General features: G+C 44.1%; 1 protein-coding gene across 7 annotated transcripts in view; it reads left to right on the forward strand.

Moving 5' to 3' along the window:
* CAMKMT (calmodulin-lysine N-methyltransferase) overlaps window positions 1–21,230 on the forward strand; it is a 516,624-nt gene that overhangs the window by 13,848 nt on the left and 481,546 nt on the right. For all 7 annotated transcript variants that reach the window (XR_012227535.1, XM_073564195.1, XM_073564197.1 and 4 more), the window contains exons 2-3: window positions 3,648–3,823; window positions 10,562–10,626. Coding sequence is in view for 6 of the 7 variants with exons in the window: in XM_073564195.1 (XP_073420296.1) it covers window positions 3,648–3,823; window positions 10,562–10,626 (241 nt within the window). In the remaining variant the exon portion in view is untranslated. The remainder of the gene's footprint in view (window positions 1–3,647; window positions 3,824–10,561; window positions 10,627–21,230) is intronic.

Here is a 21,230-nt window from a genome sequence, read left to right on the forward strand (position 1 = left end):
ATCTGGTCAATTTTTTCTTTGAAGTAATTGGCCAGATCGTCAGCTCGGAGCTCCGTGGTTGGGGCCTGTACTCTTGGATTGAGTAGAGAATGAAAAGTGTCAAAGAGACGTTTCGGGTTATTGGACAGTGAGATGATGAGGGTGTTGAAATAGGTTTGTTTGGAGAGGTGAAGGGCAGTGTTGTATGTTCTAAGCATAAACTTAAAATGGATGAAATCTTCGTGTAGATTGGATTTTCTCCACAGACGTTCGGCGCACCTGGAGCACCACTGCAGGAAACGTGTTTGCACCGTGTGCCAGGGTTGTCGCCGTCTGCGTTGTGGTGTTCTATTTATAGGGGGTGCAAATTCATCCAGGGCAGTTTGAAGTGTTTCATTGTAATGCTTCAATGCAGAATCAGGACATGAGAGGGAGGAGATAGGGGCCAATGAAGACTGCAAGTTCTTCAGAAGTTTCTGGGTGTTAATGGCCTGTGTGTTTCTATAAGTCTGGACAGTGGGGGTGACCTGAGCAGCCTGGCAGTTCTTTATAGAGAATGAAAGAAGATTGTGGTCAGAGAGCGGGAGAGGGGAGTTTGCAAAGTCATCCACTGCACAAAGCCGAGAGAAGACCAAGTCGAGGGAGTTTCCGTCTTCATGCGTTGGAGAATTAGTAAGCTGCGAAAGGCCAAATGAGGAGGTTAGAGATAAAAGGTGAGTAGCAGATGGGGAGAGGGGAAGAGCAATGGGGATGTTGAAATCTCCCATGATGAGGGTAGGGATGTCACAGGAGAGAAAATGTGGAAGCCAAGTGGCAAAATGATCCAGGAACTGATGGGAGGGGCCGGGAGGACGATACACCACCGCCACTCGCATGGAGAAGGGGGTGTAGAGTCTGACGGCATGGACCTCAAAAGAAGGGAAGACAAGTGAGGGTACTTGAGGGATAACCTGAAAGGTACATTTTGGTGATAGGAGCAGACCAACGCCTCCACCTGCTCTATTGTCTGATCTTGGGGTATGAGAGAAGTGTAGCCCCCCGTATGAAAGAGCAGCAGCAGCGGTAGTATCTGACTGCTGGATCCAGGTTTCAGTAAGAGCCAGAAGGTTAAGAGAATTAGAAAGGAAGAAGTCATGAATGAAGGAGAGTTTGTTACACACTGAGCGAGAATTCCAAAGTGCACAATTAAGAGAGACAGATGGCATGCAGGGAATATTAATAAGATTAGAGGGGTTTCTGAGTGTAGCAGTGGGGGGGTTTGACTTTCTATAACATGGGGGACCAGGGTTGGGAGCAATGTCTCCTGCAACTAGGAGAAGGAGGATAGAAAGAGTGAGCAGATGGTTAAGTGATTTGTGAGAGCGTCTCTGGTGTTGAATGGTGGGACTGGCTGGATCTGTGCAATTTAACAATGTGAAAAGAGCATGAGTGCTATACATAGGAGAGGAAAGGAGCGAGGGGCCAATATGGATGGAGTGTGGAGAGTTAATGCCAGGGCGGTGGATGTGTGTGAATGCAGCGGCCAGGATATAAATTACACAAATGCATATGGTATATATTTGTTGTACTCCAATTGTACCGGGAGTAGATGTATATAAATTACCTGTCTCCTGCCCTGTCTGCCATGTTATAACTGCCAGAAGTACTTTGATACATGTACTTAGATTACCTGTGCATAAATGCCACCCCTGCATAAATGCTCCCCCTAGCTAGGTCTGAATATATAGGAGGTTAAGGCTAAGTTTTTTTTTTTTTGTTTTGTGGCTCTCTCTGCTCGTTAATCAATCACACTAAATTGAGACACCAGGACCCAATAAAATGTTGTGGTCAAATAAACACATGTCCAGCACTACATGGATCATAAAGCACTTTGAAAAGTTTCTTGACCTCACAACATAAGGGGACAAGCAGAGTAAGTTGAAAAAACTATATACCAGATATAAGCTTGCAGAGTTGAAAACACATAGATGGCATTCAGGATTAACTGCTTGCTGACATTGAATGGAGACACAGGAGTGGATTCAGAGCAGAGATTGGAAAAGCTGGTTACCAGATATAAGCTTGCAGAGTTGAAAACACATAGATAGCATTCAGGATTAACTGCTTGCTGACATTGAATGGAGACACAGGAGTGGATTCAGAGCAGAGATTGGAAAAGCTGGTTACCAGATATAAGCTTGCAGAGTTGAAAACACATAGATAGCATTCAGGATTAACTGCGTAGGGGTAGGGGTAGGGTGAAAGCTGCGTAGGATTTCGTAGGATCACGAGAGGTATGAGACCCAGGCATCTCCACCTTCAGGGGTAACCCTGGGGTTAGGGATAGACTAGGGCCTCCCTTGATTGAGTAATAGTATAGGGTCCCCCGTTTCTCGACTTTCCTACGGTTACAGCATGACAGGAGTCAGCTGGCACATAGAGAGGGTTAACTCACTCTCCATGACAGCTCTAACTTTATGATCCAAACACCATAAATTCCTGTTTTATGGCAAATAAACATCACTATCATGTGCTAAAGAGGTTGTCCACTTTTGGGGAGTTTTGTTTTACTTAAATGCATGTATTTGGGGTTAAAAACAATTTTTGCAATAGGGTTTCATTAAAAATATTTCCATTTCCATTGCTGGCTGCAGAATGAGTTAACTGAGAATCCATCAGTTTGCTCATTCTGACAATCTTATGGGAGAGTTTACGTAATGATCCCTTTGTCATAATATCTGGCACATCGGTGGAGGTCCTATCTTTTGGACTCCATTTATTCTGGATCAGTGGGGCCAATACATTAAACAGTTTAAACCAAAATTCTGGGGTAAAACTATCTGAACTGTCGTGGACTAATCGGAAGGCGAGCTGCCAAATACAGATGACAAAGTCAATACAATTTCTGACAGCTGAAAGATGCACCAAATACATCGTGGCCCCAACGTTATGATCGAAACTAGAGTCAAAACTGTGGTCATAAAAAGAAAAAATAAACATAAATACACAATGATCATTCACTCTTCGATCGTAAAACTAGAACCTAGAATAAAAATTCACACTGTTGCTATTAACAAACAAAACCTAGCATAAAAATGAAATGTATAAATACCCTGCAGTAAATAAATAGTAGGAGTACATGTAAATAACAAAGGGTACTTAGTTCACATTATTTTTATCAAAAATGCATAAAAGACATTCCACCGTGAAAAGATGTACCCAATCAAGTTGGTCCTATCTCTAAAGTAAAACCTCTTAATATGACTTTGCCTACACATTGAATTTTTTCAGAGCAGTGAGCCGGCTCAAGGGTCACTGTCCCTTTCCTCTTCTATAGATGGCATTACATGGCTTTTAAACTTCCTTACACTGGCATGTCAGGCAGTCACTTTCCACAAGGAGAAACTTTACCCCTTAGATCCCAATCATAAGCCTCTCATACATCTAAATCAGATCTCATGCTTTGCACTGAGGAGGGGCCAACAAACTGAAACATGAGTTTGCAAACTGAGATTCCAGTTTCACTTTTATCCTAAGTCACGTGACAAGGCTCGTTAAAGGGTCGATAGAGACTTTTAGGATTGCTACCTCCAGTAGGTGGCGCTAGAGTTCTTATCTTCTTCCTCCCTATGCATTGAGAGTTCTATACATTGCCTTTTACTAATTGACGTGGTATATTTGGATTCTAGGCCCTAAGAAGGAAATGTCTTGATGAAGTGATTCTTCGCTCTGTGTCCGTAAGAAGATTTAATTCCTTCCAACTTTTTTCCATAACGGAATTATCAAAGGAGGAGAAGGAAGACAAAGAACGTTCCTGGATGAAATACACGAGCGTCTTCTATCCTGAGCACAGTATATGTTTGAGGTATGAGAATTTTCTTTTCTTTAATTTCATGTTAAATTTTTTTTTTTGTAGTCTGAATTTTTTTTCTAAACTGTCTGTTACACCCTGACCTGGCATCCGCTTCCATGAAAACAGCTGTTAGGTGGCTTCCATACTGACCCCAGTGACCGCCAGTGCCAGAAAAATCACTAATTTGAATGGAATTTGTTGTCAGAAAATGACTTAAAAACCAAAAGAACTCTGATTTATGGCTGCTTTTTTTTATTTTACATTGAACACTTAAAGACATGATTGGCCGTCACTTTTCAGCTGCATACAATGGGGGCAGGGTCGACCGTCATCCCAAGGTCATGATTATAATGACAGAGGACATCTCGGCACCTTTTTCTCCCAATATATCTTTTCTATTTTGTTGATGAACCCACGTAATACTTAGTCAGTAAGTCACATAACCCAGCTATTGGCGACGACAGCTTCACTATATGGATAAAATTGGGACACCTCCACATCACACCCACAGGAGCTTTTGCCACATCCCATTCTACACCCACAGTCACTAATATGGAGTCTGTCCCTCTGCAGCTAATACAACCTCTCGCGAGGGTCCGTCTGTTATACAGCGGGGGTGAGGGGCTGGCTGTTATACAGCGGGGGTGAGGGGCCGGCTGTTATACAGTGGGGGCAAGAAGCCGGCTGTTATACAGCGGGGGGTGAGGGTCCGTCTGTTATACAGCGGGGGTGAGGGGCTGGCTATTATACAGCGGGGGTGAGGGGCCGGCTGCTATACAGCGGGGGCTAGAAGCCGGCTGTTATACAGCGAGGGGTGAGGGGCTGGCTGTTATACAGCAGGGGGTGAGGGGCCGGCTGTTATACAGCGGGGGTGAGAGGCCGACTGTTATACAGCAGGGGGTGAGGGGCCGGCTGTTATACAGCGAGGGGTGAGGGGCCGGATGTTATACAGCAGGGGGTGAGGGGCCGGATGTTATACAGCAGGGGGTGAGGGGCCGTCTGTTATACAGCGAGGGGTGAGGGGCCGGATGTTATACAGCAGGGGGTGAGGGGCCGGCTGTTATACAGCGGGGGTGAGGGGCCGGCTGTTATACAGTGGGTGCGAGAGGCCGACTGTTATACAGCAGGGGGTGAGGGGCCGGCTGTTATACAGCGAGGGGTGAGGGGCCGGCTGTTATACAGCAGGGGGTGAGGGGCCGGCTGTTATACAGCGGGGGTGAGGGGCCGGCTGTTATACAGTGGGTGCGAGAGGCCGACTGTTATACAGCAGGGGGTGAGGGGCCGGCTGTTATACAGCGAGGGGTGAGGGGCCGGATGTTATACAGCAGGGGGTGAGGGGCCGGATGTTATACAGCAGGGGGTGAGGGGCCGTCTGTTATACAGCGAGGGGTGAGGGGCCGGATGTTATACAGCAGGGGGTGAGGGGCCGGCTGTTATACAGCGGGGGTGAGGGGCCGGCTGTTATACAGTGGGTGCGAGAGGCCGACTGTTATACAGCAGGGGGTGAGGGGCCGGCTGTTATACAGCGAGGGGTGAGGGGCCGGCTGTTATACAGCAGGGGGTGAGGGGCCGGCTGTTATACAGCGGGGGTGAGGGGCCGGCTGTTATACAGCAGGGGGTGAGGGGCCGGCTGTTATACAGTGAGGGGCCGGCTGTTATACAGCGAGGGGTGAGGGGCCGGCTGTTATACAGCAGGGGGTGAGGGGCCGGCTGTTATACAGCAGGGGGTGAGGGGCCGGCTGTTATACAGCAGGGGGTGAGGGGTCGGCTGTTATACAGCAGGGGGTGAGGGGCCGGCTGTAATACAGCGGGGGTGAGGGGCCGGCTGTAATACAGTGGGGACGAGAGGCCGGCTGTTATACAGCAGGGGGTGAGGGGCCGGATGTTATACAGCAGGGGCAAGGGGCCGGCTGTTATACAGCGGGGGGTGAGGGGCCGGCTGTTATACAGCAGGGGGCGAGGGGCCAGCTGTTATACAGCGTGGGGCGAGGGGCTGGCTGGTATAGAGCGTGGGGCGAGGGGCCGGCTGTTATAGAGCGTGGCGCGAGGGGCCGGCTGTTATACAGCGGGGGGCAGGGGGCGAGGGGCCAGCTGTTATACAGCGGGGGGCGAGGGGCCGGCTGTTATACAGCGGGTGGTGATGGGCTGGCTGTTATATAGCATGGGGCGAGGGGCCGGCTGTTATACAGTGGGGGGCGAGAGGCCGGCTGTTATACAGTGGGGGGTGAGGGGCTGGCTGTTATACAGCGGGGGGCGAGGGGCCAGCTGTTATACAGCGGTGGGCGAGGGGCCGGCTGTTATACAGCGGGTGGTGAAGGGCTGGCTGTTATAGAGCGTGGGGCCGGCTGTTATAGAGCGGGGGCGAGGGGCCGGCTGTTATACAGCGGGGGGGGGTAGGGGGCGAGGGGCCGGCTGTTATACAGCGGGGGGCGAGGGGCCGGCTGTTATACACCGGGGGCGAGGGGCTGGTGGGACTGAATGAAAAACCTTAATTCAGTGAGTAACACTTGTATCCCGACACTTTTCTCTGTATAGTGTATCTCGGCTGCAGGTGCAGATTTGGCATTGAAAAGTATTTCTCAGGCCAGACTGTAATAATTCAGATAAAAGCTTCAACTTTGCGACCTAAAAAATAGCCAAGAATTTTTTTTTTTTTTTTTCTGAGTAAATCGCATTGTACCAATTTCGTTTCTGAAGTTGAGGTGCCAAGAATATGGCCTAAGATAATTTTTTTTTTTTTTTAAAATTCTCCTGAAATCTATTCCTGCATTGAAACCTTTCTTTTTCCATGACCCTGAGACCATTTATTACACTCCAAAGATGAGTCTTAGGTTAAGTGCATCACACTGGGGACACAGTCAGCCGTCGCCATGGTAACAGATGTATATACCGGGAGAATCGGATCATCTCATGCGATTGGAGCCGCGCTGCCTATGGCAGTATAATGCACACAATGTCTCCTTTGACATCGTACACATTAGGACGTCAATAATACATATAACTGCGATGCGCACGGCCCATTCTGTTCAATAGGAAGTCATTATATTAAAAGCAGCAGATGGTACGGCTCAATGACCAATGGTGCCTTCACTGATAGCATAACATCTTCATATTCTGAGCCGTAACTCCTCTCCTGTGCCCCCGAGTGGATATGTGCTAGATCGGAGAACAAGCAGCTCAGGGTCTTGGCTGGAAAGAAAATATATATTTCTGCAAATGTTTTGCCCCCCCCCTGACTTCATAAAACACATAGTGGGCTTAAAATCATCTTTGGAATTTGGTTTCATTAAAACTGTTGCACCATTTGTCTTTTACGGGCTTTTTGGATCCCTGCAAATTAAAATTTTGATGTGATTCATGGTTATAAATCAGCTGATGGGACAGATAAGTCACAACGAATCTTGGCAGATCTTCATAATGAGCTCACTGATGAATTCTCAGTTAACTCTTTATGCAGCCCGCAAAACCCAAGCTATAGAAAGCAAAGGGTGTAAACATTTTCTAATGAAGCCCAATTACAAAAATGATTTTTAGCCCCAGATACTTGGATTTACGTAAGAATCCCCCCCCCCCCCCCCAAAAAAAAAGATGGAACAACCCAGATTTTTTCACTTTAAAAAATGATGGCCCCAAAATGTACAAAATAAAAAAAACCACAAAAGGCACACGCCTTCCTCCTGTCTAAGGCCGGGGTCACACATGTGAGAAACTGACTGCAGCAGTGACGTAACAGCTACAGCGCCCGTCACGCTGCAGCCAATCACTGAGCTTAGCGGCTCTGCTGATATACACTGCACGAGCCGCTGATCTCAGTGATTGACTGCAGTACGCTGAGCGCCGTAGCTGTCACGTCACCGCTACCAGAGGAACCGGAAAGAGAGACTCGGACCCTGGGAAGGTGTTTTTTAAAGGTACAAGCCCCTTTTATAGCCTTAGACCTTCCATTTTTTTGCAACATTCACATGCTTGCGGGAAATGTTCTTTCCCTTAGGGATCGCCTGAAAGAAAATGTCACACCGCAATGGAACTCCTCGGTGCCTTCGCCAAAAATAAGACGTTAAATACAAAATTAGAAATTGCATCCCCAGTTTTGTGCCTTTCACACGTGTCAAAATCTGGTTCTCTCCCCTCTAGTGGCTAAACCTGATAATTCCGCCTAAACCCTCTCCGCCTCACATTGCTAAGCCCGTCTGCTCTTTCCAAGTGACACCAAGATTAGCCCAGATTTTTATTTTTTTGTTTCCGTGCTGGTGATTTCGGAATGCATTGAGATTTGAGGATGTATTGAAATAATTCCCAGATCGCTAAAACTCTCTGCTTGATTGGTAAGGAGGCATAGAGAGGCCACAAATAAACTTAAGACCTTAAGCTTCTCGAGGGAGAGCAACGTGCCCGGCGGAGATTGCTGTTTACCAGGTGAATCGAGTCCTGTTTGGAAAAGCAATCTGAAAAGTGACTTGGGCTTAGTACTGTTGTGCAAGGACTTTGTTAGGTAGTTGTGTTTGCTTTTAACAATGGAGAAGTGAACATGGGTTATTTAAAAGGAATCTGTCATCAGATTTTTACTATATAATCTGATAGTACAATGTTGTAGGGGCAGAGACCTTGATTCCAGCGATGTATCATTATTTTACTGGGTGCAGCGGTTGCAATGGAATCACCGTTTTCTCTGCTGCAGAGCTCGGAATGCTGAGCCATGTATAACCCCGCCTACTCCATTGATTGGCAGCCTTCTGTGTGCACTGTATCTTGACAGAAATCTGCCAATCAGAGCGTGGTTGGACCAGGAGGCACGAGACATCTAGTCCTCTAGTGATAATCTGCTGCTGATAAAGCACTGATTTATATTGATACAGCAACACGCAGCCTATTAAGTGACACATTGCTGGAATCAGGGTCACTGCCTCCGTATCATGCTGCTCTCAGATTACATAGCAATAACCTGTCGACGGATTCCCTTTAAGGATTTTCCAATGGAATGCAAAACCGGTGTTTCCAGTTTGCTGTATGGTAGCACGCAGGTCACAGTTAGCATCAGCAGGTATCCAATGGGAAAGTAAAAAAAAAAATTGCCCTCTATAAAGTCACATTTATTTCGGCCTAAACTTTTTTTTTTTTTCTTCTGTATAATTCTCCAATTTTTTTGTTTTTTTTAAAACAACTTTCTGGTTTTTTGCTTTTTAAAGGGATCCTCCCAAGAATGTGCCATAAAAGCCTGATCTGTTGGGGGTCTCACCTTTGTGCTGCTTCTTCTTTAAATGGGTTTCCCAGGGAATAACCATTTTTCATTAAATATTACGCACCCTCATAGATCCCTTCACAGATCCCGTTCTGGTTTTTACCCGACTGGTTCTGATCTGTGCTTCTCGGTGCCGTCTTCGACATACTGGAAACAGCTTGAAAACGTCCAGTTTGGCCAATTACTGTCTGTTTCTGGGCACCCAGCACCTGGTAATTGCCAAGCAGATTTTTTGGCTATTTCTGTTAGGTCTTAGGTTGTACCATGAAAATCGGGAAAGGTGAAGCTATATGTATGGCAACTGCAGAGATTGCTGAGGGTGCATACCCCTTTTTTATTTAATGCTTTATAAGCCGTCTGAGATATTAAGAAAATAATATATTACTGTTAATATTTTTTTAATGTGTACTGCTAATTGCCTTGGTTACCGGCCACCGCTGCAGTCTAGTCTCCTAGGCAAGGAGCTTGTAGGCGGAAGGATTTGGCCAGCTTCTGCACGCCTGCGCTCCTCCGATGCCGCTCGGGAACAGTTGAGACCTCCGGTGTGACAACACCGCTGGCCGGAACTGTCAATCAATCTGGAGCACACCGCCCCACGGGAGGGGAGTTGTGCGCTGCCGAAGACAAGATCTTTAGAATAACCCTTTAATGCTTCATTCCTCTGCTCTTTCTATAACTCCCATAGAAAAACTATGGAAATGGGCTGCATTCAGCACCTTTCTAGTGAATTCTGTTGATCCCATTCTTAGACTAGGGGAGAGTCATAGATCATAGAATCATAGAATGGTAGAGTTGGAAGGGACCTCCTGGGCCATCTGGTCCAACCCCCTGCTCAAAGCAGGATTCACTAAATCATCCCAGTCAGATATCTGTCCAGCCTCTGTTTGAAGACTTCTATTGAAGGAGAACTCACCACTTCTCGTGGCAGCCGGTTCCACTCATTGATCACTCTAACTGTCAAAAAGTTTTTTCTAATATCTAATCTGTGTCTCCTCCCATTCAGTTTCATCCCATTGCTTCTAGTCTTTCCTTGTGCAAATGAGAATAAAGTTGATCCTTCTACAATGTGACAGCCCTTTAGATATTTGTAGTTCCAGAGGTGTAAGCCGCATCTATTACACTTGTATGGCACGGTAAACTTAAATGGGTTCCCCTACACAATGCCACATCCCCATGTAGAGAGTTGAGCGTTTCTAACCTTCTTTCAGGCAAGTCTAACCTGTCTTTGGTGGAATTTTCCCATTTGCAGAAGAAGTCAATACTTTTAAAGCAATTAGTAAATTCCACTAGTACTTACAGGGGTTTTCAAGGTCTAGAATATGGATACTCAGTTCTAAAAGTCAGTGTAGGATCGACGGCGGTCCAACTGCTGCCAATCTGCTCTTCTTTGTTTAGAAACAGCGCCGTAGATTTTGTAGTGGCCGAACCTGGTATTGCAGCTTGTTTCTGATTTCTGAAGTGTTGAATGTACCTAAAATGAATATTAATTGTAAACCGATCTATTATTTCAGGCAAAACCGCGGAGCTTTAAATGTCTCTGACATCCTGACGAGTTTTGACAACACTGGAAACGTGTGTAAGTCCTATTCCCATTGTCTCTGGAAATCCCCAGCATTGTTTTCTCTTTTCTCGTCAGGCAGATTTACATGACAAAAGTTGTGCAATTTTATTGTGATAATTTCTTGATGCCCAATTGTTTTCCCGATTCCTACGTCGCGGCGGATCTGTATAATTCACGCTGTGTTTTTTTTTTTTTTTGTTTTTTTTTGTATTCGGGAATTATGAATGATCTGCATACGTTTTGACAGGTTTTGCAAGCATGAATGAGAGGCAGCTGGTGCATTCACATAGATTAAGGCGCAGAAAAGCCTGCCGAAACGAGAAGCTGAAGCCTGCTAACTGAATATACGCAAACAGTTTGTATGGCCGCGGGCAAAAAAAAAAAAAAAAAAAAGAAAGCTTTATGAATGGCATATTTATCTCTGAGGTCAAATAAGAGCTTTGTGCTAAGCTTTGTATAAATATATCTACATTATACCCGCGATTCTCCAAACTGGGGAAATTCTTCGCTTCAAGTCAAGAAAAAAAAAAAAAAAAGTTGACGATGACAGGAGAAATCTGTGAGGGTGATGTGGCAAAAATAATAGCTAAAGGGTGATCTGCCGGGCGGTAGAAGCGCTGACCGGACGTTTACTTGCCTATACCTGATGTTTGCGCCTTCTCGTAGGCATGGATCGGAATTTTGGTGGAATTCAGAATTCCCATCTGGAATGTGTTTATTATGTAGCGCTCAACAGTTTGAAGTGCAGTTAGATCTGGAGAACAAACTGAACGGCAGAGACCTTAATCGGATGGATTTCTATTCAGTCGAGAAGAAGCGCTGGATAAGAAACGGGTAGCAGCCAAAATGACCTACGCTCCTAAATCGCCTCCAGATCATTTGAGCTGCTACCCACTGCTTCTTCCCGACTCTTTATCTGATTAGTAATCCGTCTGATGAAGGTCTGAAAATTAGAACGAAACGTTATTAGAAGTAAAATAAAAGAAGATAACGTTTCGCTCTAATTCTCAGACCTTCATCAAATGGATTGCTGTTCAGACAAAGAATCGGGAAGAAGCGCTGGGCAAGAAACGGGTAGCAGCCCAAATGATCTGCGAGGAATCTATGAGCACAAATCATTTGGGTTGCTACCCGTTTCTTACCCATCGCTTCTTTCCGATTCTTTGTCTGAACTGTAATCCATGTGATGATGGTCTGAGAATTTTTTGGATTCTATTTCTAATAACGTTTCGTTCTAATTCTCAGACCTTCATCAGACAGATTACTATTCAGATAAAGAGTTGGTAAGAAGCGCTGGGTAAGAAACGGGTAGCAACTCAAATGATTTGTGCTCATTGATTCCTCGCAGATCATTTGGGTTGCTACCCGTTTCTTACCCAGCGCGTAAGTAGGCGGAGCTTAAGGGAGGAAGTACTCAGCCCTAGGCACTCTACCCAAACGCAAGTGTGAGCCCGGCCTAAGCCTTTTTTAAAATATTAAAATTAGCATTGTATGATTCCCACTGTAGCTAATTTTAATACTTAGGAACATACAACAATTCTGCCACGGAGATTTTATATATATATATATATATATATATATATACAGTGCCTACAAGTAGTATTCAACCCCCTGCAGATTTAGCAGGTTTACACATTCGGAATTAACTTGGCATTGTGACATTTGGACTGTAGATCAGCCTGGAAGTGTGAAATGCACTGCAGCAAAAAAGAATGTTATTTCTTTGTTTAATTTTTTTTTAAATTGTGAAAAGTTTATTCAGAGGGTCATTTATTATTCAACCCCTCAAACCACCAGAATTCTGTTTGGTTCCCCTAAAGTATTAAGAAGTATTTCAGGCACAAAGAACAATGAGCTTCACATGTTTGGATTAATTATCTCTTTTTCCAGCCTTTTCTGACTATTTAAGACCCTCCCCAAACTTGTGAACAGCACTCATACATGGTCAACATGGGAAAGACAAAGGAGCATTCCAAGGCCATCAGAGACAAGATCGTGGAGGGTCACAAGGCTGGCAAGGGGTACAAAACCCTTTCCAAGGAGTTGGGCCTACCTGTCTCCACTGTTGGGAGCATCATCCGGAAGTGGAAGGCTTATGGAACTACTGTTAGCCTTCCACGGCCTGGACAGCCTTTGAAAGTTTCCTCCCGTGCCGAGGCCAGGCTTGTCCGAAGAGTCAAGGCTAACCCAAGGACAACAAGGAAGGAGCTCCGGGAAGATCTCATGGCAGTGGGGACATTGGTTTCAGTCAATACCATAAGTAACGTACTCCACCGCAATGGTCTCCGTTCCAGACGAGCCCGTAAGGTACCTTTACTTTCAAAGCGTCATGTCAAGGCTCGTCTACAGTTTGCTCATGATCACTTGGAGGACTCTGAGACAGACTGGTTCAAGGTTCTCTGGTCTGATGAGACCAAGATCGAGATCTTTGATGCCAACCACACACGTGACGTTTGGAGACTGGATGGCACTGCATACGACCCCAAGAATACCATCCCTACAGTCAAGCATGGTGGTGGCAGCATCATGCTGTGGGGCTGTTTCTCAGCCAAGGGGCCTGGCCATCTGGTCCGCATCCATGGGAAGATGGATAGCACGACCTACCTGGAGATTTTGGCCAAGAACCTCCGCTCCTCCATCAAGGATCTTAAGATGGGTCGTCATTTCATCTTCCAACAAGACAACGACCCAAAGCACACAGCCAAGAAAACCAAGGCCTGGTTCAAGAGGGAAAAAATCAAGGTGTTGGAGTGGCCTAGTCAGTCTCCTGACCTTAACCCAATTGAAAACTTGTGGAAGGAGCTCAAGATTAAAGTCCACATGAGACACCCAAAGAACCTAGATAACTTGGAGAAGATCTGCATGGAGGAGTGGGCCAAGATAACTCCAGAGACCTGTGCCGGCCTAATCAGGTCTTATAAAAGACGATTATTAGCTGTAATTGCAAACAAGGGTTATTCCACAAAATATTAAACCTAGGGGTTGAATAATAATTGACCCACACTTTTATGTTTAAAATGTATTAAAATTTAACTGAGCAACATAACTTTTTGGTTTGTAAGATTTATGCATCTGTTAATAAATCCTGCTCTTGTGTGAAGTTTGAAGGCTCTAACTTATTTGCATCTTATCAAACCTGCTAAATCTGCAGGGGGTTGAATACTACTTGTAGGCACTGTATATATATATATATAGCGGATATGTATAATGGGTATATGGGCACGGGACTATGGGTTGGAGGATAATTATAATTTGCTATAACTAACCACAGTTAGTTACTATGCCCGGGCAGCGCCGGGCTCTTCAGCTAGTGTGTGTGTGTATATATATATATATATATATATATATATATATATATATATATATATATAATTATAATATTTCAAAGTAAGTACATCAGCTTCATCAGGTCGAGACGATCTTTTGAATAACGTATGCCGTTTTTATTGTGAAATTTGGTGACAAATCTGCCTTTAGTTAAAGGGTTTTTTTCCATCTTTAAAAGTTATTACCTCTCGTATTGGATGAGTTTTAACTTGGTGATTGGTGGGGTATTCCACCAATGTCAAAAAACTCAGCAGCGGCCGGAGATGCACACCACCACTCCATTCATTCTCTATGAGACTGCCTGAAAGAGCACAGTGCTGTACTCTGCTATCCCCAGCAGTGAGGGAACCAGTGGTGCGCATGTCCATTCTCGAGATCAGTGGGGGTCCCAGCAGTAGGACCACCCCACCCATCAACAAGATATCACCTCTCTTATGGATAGGTGATAACTTAAAAAAAGCTAGAAATAACCTTTTAATAATTTGCAGCCACGTTTTAATTGCTGTGATCCGTACATCACAAAGCGTCCGTGTATCCTCCCACGTGTTGCTTTCACTGAAGTCTTCACTGCGTGATGGGGCAGAAGGCAGCAGAGGGAGCTGCAGCCTCAGCACTTGTCTCTATGGCATGCATGGGAGCGGTAAGGTAAGGCCGGGCTGCGTTATACAGCAACTTCAGATTTTCATATTCCTGTTCGTATGCAGATATTTTGACTGCTGTTTTAAACTCTTTTTTTTTGCCACATAACTGTAAAAAATGCAGAATTTCAAGTCATGGAAGCGTATATTTGGAAATCATAAGCATCTTTGTATATATAGAGACAAAAGAATAATAAACAAAAGGTTAAAAATTATCTCTAAATAATGTTTAAAGACCCAAGCAAACAATTAGATTACATTTGTTTTCTGTGTATCAGTATTATGCACCTGGTCCCGGCTATGGATCCATAGTCGACCTCCATTTATCTTAAAATGTAAAGTTGCTTAGATTTTTCTCCTATGTAATCATATGATACAAATGTGTTTTTTTTCAACGCAGCAAGCGCAAGCATTTTTTATTAGATGCAACACTGCTCACAGAGAAGGCGCCGTACAGGATGTGTGCCTTCGCACAAAACGTGTGCCGCCATAGAAAATATGTGCCGGTATGCTAAATATGTGTATACGTCTCTTAACATTTTCATCTGGTGAATGACTAATGGGGTAAGTTTGTCAGAGGTGACAATATTTTTGTCCTATTTGAGATAAGCCAGTGGGGGGAGGATCCTGCTGCAGCTAGTTGTCCTGCTGCCACAGAGAGGACAGTGTGGAGGAGCCAATGTTGTTTTTTTTTTTTCTGATGCAATATATGGCTAATAATTCTTTACATATTTCTCAGTTTCATTTGAAATACAAGACCCATTAGATCAAAGGAAATCGAGAAGAAATGCTGGAATATTTTTGTCCTATTTTAGATAAGCCAGTTGGGGGAGGATCCTGCTGCAGCTAGTTGTCCTACTGCCTCAGAGAGGACAGTGAGGAGGAGCCAATGTTGATTATTTAAAAAAAAAAAAAATTCTGATACAATATATGGAAAATAATTCTTTACATATTTCTCAGTTTCATTTGCAATACAAGACCCCTTAGATCAAAGGAGATCAAGAAGAAATGCAGGAATTCCTTTTTTTTTTAAGGGAATTTTGACTATTATATTCTGCACAGGGATTCTAGTATTTTCTAACTTTCACAGAGAAGCCGCCATATAAGATGTGTGCACATGTCTGTTCCATTTTCATCTGGGGGACAGTTTATCCAAGGTGTCAGGCATTGACATTACTTTTGTCTTTTAAAAAAGGCAGAGGGGGGAGGATCCTGCTGCAGCCAGTTGTCTTACTGCCATAGAGAGAACAGTGAGGAGGAAGCGGGAAGGTTGATCTTTTGAGATGCATAGAAAAAAATTCTCAGTTTATTTTTTTAGTTTCATTTGTTATACGAGACATACAGGGACGGGACTACTGCGGTCTCAGGGGTCGCAGCTGCGACGGGGCCCGGAGTGTTTAGGGGCCCGATCGCGGAGCTGCAGCCGCTCATTGGCTGTGCAGCTCCTTGCTTTGAGTGGCTGCGAGGCTTCAATTGGCCTGACGTGATGGCTGCACACAGGACCTGTAACTTTGTAGTTACGCCACTGGAGACATATATTATATCAAAGGGGCTCAAGCGGGGTACTCGGTACTGGGCCGCTTCTTAAAGGGGCATTGTCACAGCGGCGGTGACCTGGTCCGTGGCCCTGGCCGTCCAATAAAAGGGATATATTTACAAGGGATGAGAAATAAAGAGTTTTTGTAATGAGTGTTCGTGACGCCACCTGTGGTATCCGATCAGAAGGGACCAGCGCTGCAGTCCTCTGGGACTGATGGCGTGATGCAGCAGAGTTGGAATAGCTCTCCACAGGCAGAGCTTAGTCCCAGGGCAGATGAAAGATGTTTAGGAAGATGGTGATGTAGTATTTAGCAAGAGATATAGCAGTGCTGAGAAGGTATTGCAGAAAGAATTCAAAGGACACAAGTGAAGTTTCCTTTTTCCTTTTACTGTGCTTTGTAGGTACAGTCCAGGGCTCAAGTTGCAGTTGGTACTGGAGTCAGTCAGCCTGGAAGCAATTTGGGAATCTCTCTATACAGGTGGGTTGTGACGTCTCCTCTCTAGCGCTATTGTCAGAGGTACTTGCTGTTGTAAACTCCACTCAAGTTTCTCTTTCTGTCTGTTACTTAGGTAGAACTCCACTCGCATGACAGGTAGCTGTAGCCTCTTTTCTCTGGCTCACATGTGCTGCTGTGTCATCAAGTCTCAATTGGGAACAGAGGATCTACAGCCTCTTGTACTCCGGTTTCTGCTGTGCGCCCTTTAGCATCCACACAGCCTCAGACTCTGGCGTCCGGTCTCTGGCGCTCAAGTCTGGGGGTGAGCTCCTCTATAACTTTAGTCGCCCCCAGCTCCTTTTCCACACGTTCTCTCGCTTCCCTGTCCACACTTACCAGAGAGAGCAGCCCCCCTGAAGTCGGGTTTAGAGCTCCCTCTGCTGGCCTGGAGCAGGAACTGTGTTGTATGCTGGAACTGCCTGATAGAGAGACCCTTTCATTGCTTCCAGGCATGACATCACTCTCCATAGGAGGGAGGTAAGGCCACTGTGGCAACCTTACTCCCAGGGTGCCACATTTGCAGGTGTATCTGCTGAGGTTTTAAAGCAGAAGACAGTGGAGGAAAATGTCGGCAGTGTTTTCCCTAAAGTGTCTTTTTTTTGTAATTTTGTTTTCATGGTGTTTTTGCTGCAGGCATTTTGGCATTTTTTATACATAAACGGAAGTGGCCTGAAGAATGGTGGGGGTTAAAAGTAGCTCAAACTGACTGAAAATAGGAATAGCAAGTTGTTTGTGCGTGGCAGTGGATACGTGCATTATTTTTAGTTTTTTTGTTTTTTTTTAAAAGCTTGTTTTGATGCATAATCTGCCTGAAAAGATGTGTTCACCTACCCTTAAATGACGCAAAAGCCTTACTCATAGAATATAGTGTCATTTAAACCACATGTGAAACCTAAAAAGCTATTTTGCAATTTTATATACAACCATTATTGATAAGCGAATGTGCTGGGATAAGGTGTTATCTGAGCATGCTCGTGTGCTAACCGAGCGTCTTCAGCGTGCTTGAAAAGTATGTCAGAGTCCCCGTGGCTGTATGTCTCGCTGCTGTTAGACAGCCGCAACACATGCAGGGATTGCTTGTAAGCATTACTAAACACCACACTAAAAAAAAATATATCAGTGCCTTGAAAAAGTATGCGTACTCCTTGAACTTTTACATAATTTTTAAAACTTCCACCCATGTTCTTATATGTGTTTTATTGGGATTTTACGTGATATGCCAAAACTAGGTAGCAAATATGTGATGTGTAAATGAAATTTTAGATAGTTTTCTAATTGTTTTGAAAATACAAATCTGAAAACTGTGACGTGCATTTGTATTCAGCCCCCCCACAAATACTCCTGAATGAAATCAGTTGACCTCCAGAAGTCACATAATATGTAAATCGAATGTAATTCATTCTCAGTATAACTACAGCAGTTCTGTGAAGGCCTCAAAGGTTTGTTTGAGAACGTTAGGGATCAAACAACATCATGAAAACCAAGGAGCCCACAAGACAGGTGAGAGATAACGTTGTGTAGAAGAGTAAAGCAGGGTTAGGTTGTAGAAAAATGGCCCGATCTCTGAACATCTCACGGATCACCAAAAATCCCAGGAAAAGCAGATGTTTAAATGATGAAAACACAGGTCATAGTTTTTCTAGGAAAAGATTCAGTATTAGTCAATTAACTCTGCTCCCCTTGCTTTATCTCATTGTGCCTGGACTGCATTTTCTTGGTGATTGTTTCCCTTTTAAGTCATCACCTTGTCACTTATATTTATGGGTACAGTACACGATGAACCCAACACAGACTTAAATCTTCCTTTCTACAATGGACCCCGAAGAGGTGACGTTCTATTGAGCTCCTTACTTTCAGGCTTAGTTTTATATATCTCTTTATTTCAGGACGTGTAATCTGTTAACTTGTCTTATTGCCGTGTGTTTGGATTAATCTTACAAAGACAATAACTTTTCTTTTCTCGGTGTTTTGTCCTTTTTTTTTTCCTCTCTTTTATAAGCTGTCACTTGAATTGTGCCAAAGAGCTAAACGGAGCCGTCAGCCTTTTTGAGAGTTAATGTTTTGCTCTCGTAGCGCATTGTGCATCTAAAGAGTGAGCTTTATGAAGCTATTTTACTGAAACTAGAATTATTGTTAGTTACTCAAGCTTTCTATTCACATTAAAATACAGGTAATCACGCATTTAATTACCGGATTTGTCTCTTGAGTGGTAGTCATGTTTAGTTTACAGGTGGAATGGCTTGATGTTTCGTACCGTTTATTCATTCAGACTCCCGTTGGTTCTGTAACAATTATAAATGTTGTCATTCAGCTTAAAATATCACGCTCATTGAAAGGGACAGACGTACTGAACTCGCTAAGGCACAGATATTAAGAACAATCATTATGTTTGTAATTTGCTTTTTCTTTTTTCGCATCAAAGAAAATGCAGCGCCCTCGCGAACCGAACTGATGAAACTAGCGCTTTTTATGAACTCTGTATTTGATGTGAAAACTGGTTATCCTTTGTAACTTTTTGTTTATAGGACATCCATCTCGGTTTAGGGAGTTTTTTTATTTTTTTAAATTTTTTATTTTAGCTAAGAAGGACCTCTATAAATTGCTATATTGTACCGTTGTGATGTGCCCTTCATTTTATCTGCAGAATATTATTATTGAAGAGTTGGGTTTCTTGAAAGAGATATACCATGTACCCATTGTAGTTGGGTTTTCAAAAAATGCCTGGTGGTAGAAGGAAAGTGCACTTCAGTTATTTTGAAGCGTCTCCAGATGGAAAATGTTCCAAACTAGGGCAGCACGGTGGCTCAGTGATTAGCGCTGCAGCCTTGCAGCACTGGGGTTCTGGGTTCAAATCCCACCATGGACAACATCTGCAAGGAGTTTATATGTTCTCCCCATGTTTCCTCCGGGTTCTCCAGTTTCCTCCCACATTCCAAAGAATCTGGATTGTGTGCCCCAATGGGGACAGTGATGATAAAGTAAAGCGCTGTGGAATTAATGGCGCTATATACAGTCATGGCCAAAAGTATTGACACCCCTGCAATTCTGTCAGATAATATTCAGTTTCTTCCTAAAAATGATTGCAAACACAAATTCTTTGGTATTATTATCTTCATTTAATTTGTCTTAAATGAAAAAACACAAAAGAGAATGAAGCAAAAAGCAAAACATTGATCATTTCACACAAAACTCCAAAAATGGGCCGGACAAAAGTATTGGCACCCTCAGCCTAATATTTGGTTGCACAACGTTTAGCCAAAATAACTGCGACCAACTGCTTCCGGTAACCATCAATGAGTTTCTTACAATGCTCTGCTGGAATTTTAGACCATTCTTCTTTGGCAAACTACTCCAGGTCCCTGATATTTGAAGGGTGCCTTCTCCAAACTGCCATTTTTAGATCTCTCCACAGGTGTTCTATGGGATTCAGGTCTGGACTCATTGCTGGCCACCTTAGAAGTCTCCAGTGCTTTCTCTCAAACCATTTTCTAGTGCTTTTAGAAGTGTGTTTTGGGTTATTGTCCTGCTGGAAGACCCATGACCTCTGAGGTAGACCTAGCTTTCTCACACTGGGCCCTAAATTATGCTGCAAAATTTGTTGGTAGTCTTCTGACTTCATAATGCCATGCACACGGTCAAGCAGTCCAGTGCCAGAGGCAGCAAAGCAACCCCAAAACATCAGGGAACCTCCGCCATGTTTGACTGTAGGGACCGTGTACTTTTCTTTGAATGCCTCTTTTTTCTCCTGTAAACTCTATGTTGATGCTTTTGCCCTAAAAGCTCTACTTTTGTCTCATCTGACCAGAGAACATTCTTCCAAAATGTTTTAGGCTTTTTCAGGTAAGTTTTGGCAAACTCCAGCCTGGCTTTTTTATGTCTCGGGGTAAGAAGTGGAGTCTTCCTGGGTCTCCTACCATACAGTCCCTTTTCATTCAGATGCCGACGGATAGTACGGGTTGACACCGTTGTACCCTCGGACTGCAGGGCAGCTTGAACTTGTTTGGATGTTAGTGGAGGTTCTTTATCCAACATCCGCACAATCTTGCATTGAAATCTCTTGTCAATTTTTCTTTTCTGGCCACATCTAGAGAGGTTAGCCACAGTGCCACGGGCTTTAAACTTCTTGATGACACTGCGCACGGTAGACACAGGAACATTCAGGTCTTTGGAGATGGACTTGTAGCCTTGAGATTGCTCATGCTTCCTCACAATTTGGTTTCTCAAGTCCTCAGACAGTTCTTTGGTCTTCTTTCTTTTCTCCATGCTCAATGTGGTACACACAAGGACACAGGACAGAGGTTGAGTCAACTTTAATCCATGTCAACTGGCTACAAGTGTGATTTAGTTATTGCCAACACCTGTTAGGTGCCACAGGTAAGTTACAGGTGCTGTTAATTACACAAATTAGAGAAGCATCACATGATTTTTCGAACAGTGCCAATACTTTTGTCCACCCTCTTTGTTATGTTTGGTGTGGAATTATATCCAATTTGGCTTTAGGACAATTCTTTTTGTGTTTTTTCATTTAAGACAAATTAAATGAAGATAATAATACCAAAGAATTTGTGTTTGCAATCATTTTCAGGAAGAAACTGAGTATTATCTGACAGAATTGCAG

Source organism: Dendrobates tinctorius, unplaced genomic scaffold (assembly GCF_039654945.1).
Source record: "Dendrobates tinctorius isolate UK_male_01 unplaced genomic scaffold, ASM3965494v1 ptg000434l, whole genome shotgun sequence".
NCBI classification, from domain to species: domain Eukaryota; kingdom Metazoa; phylum Chordata; class Amphibia; order Anura; family Dendrobatidae; genus Dendrobates; species Dendrobates tinctorius.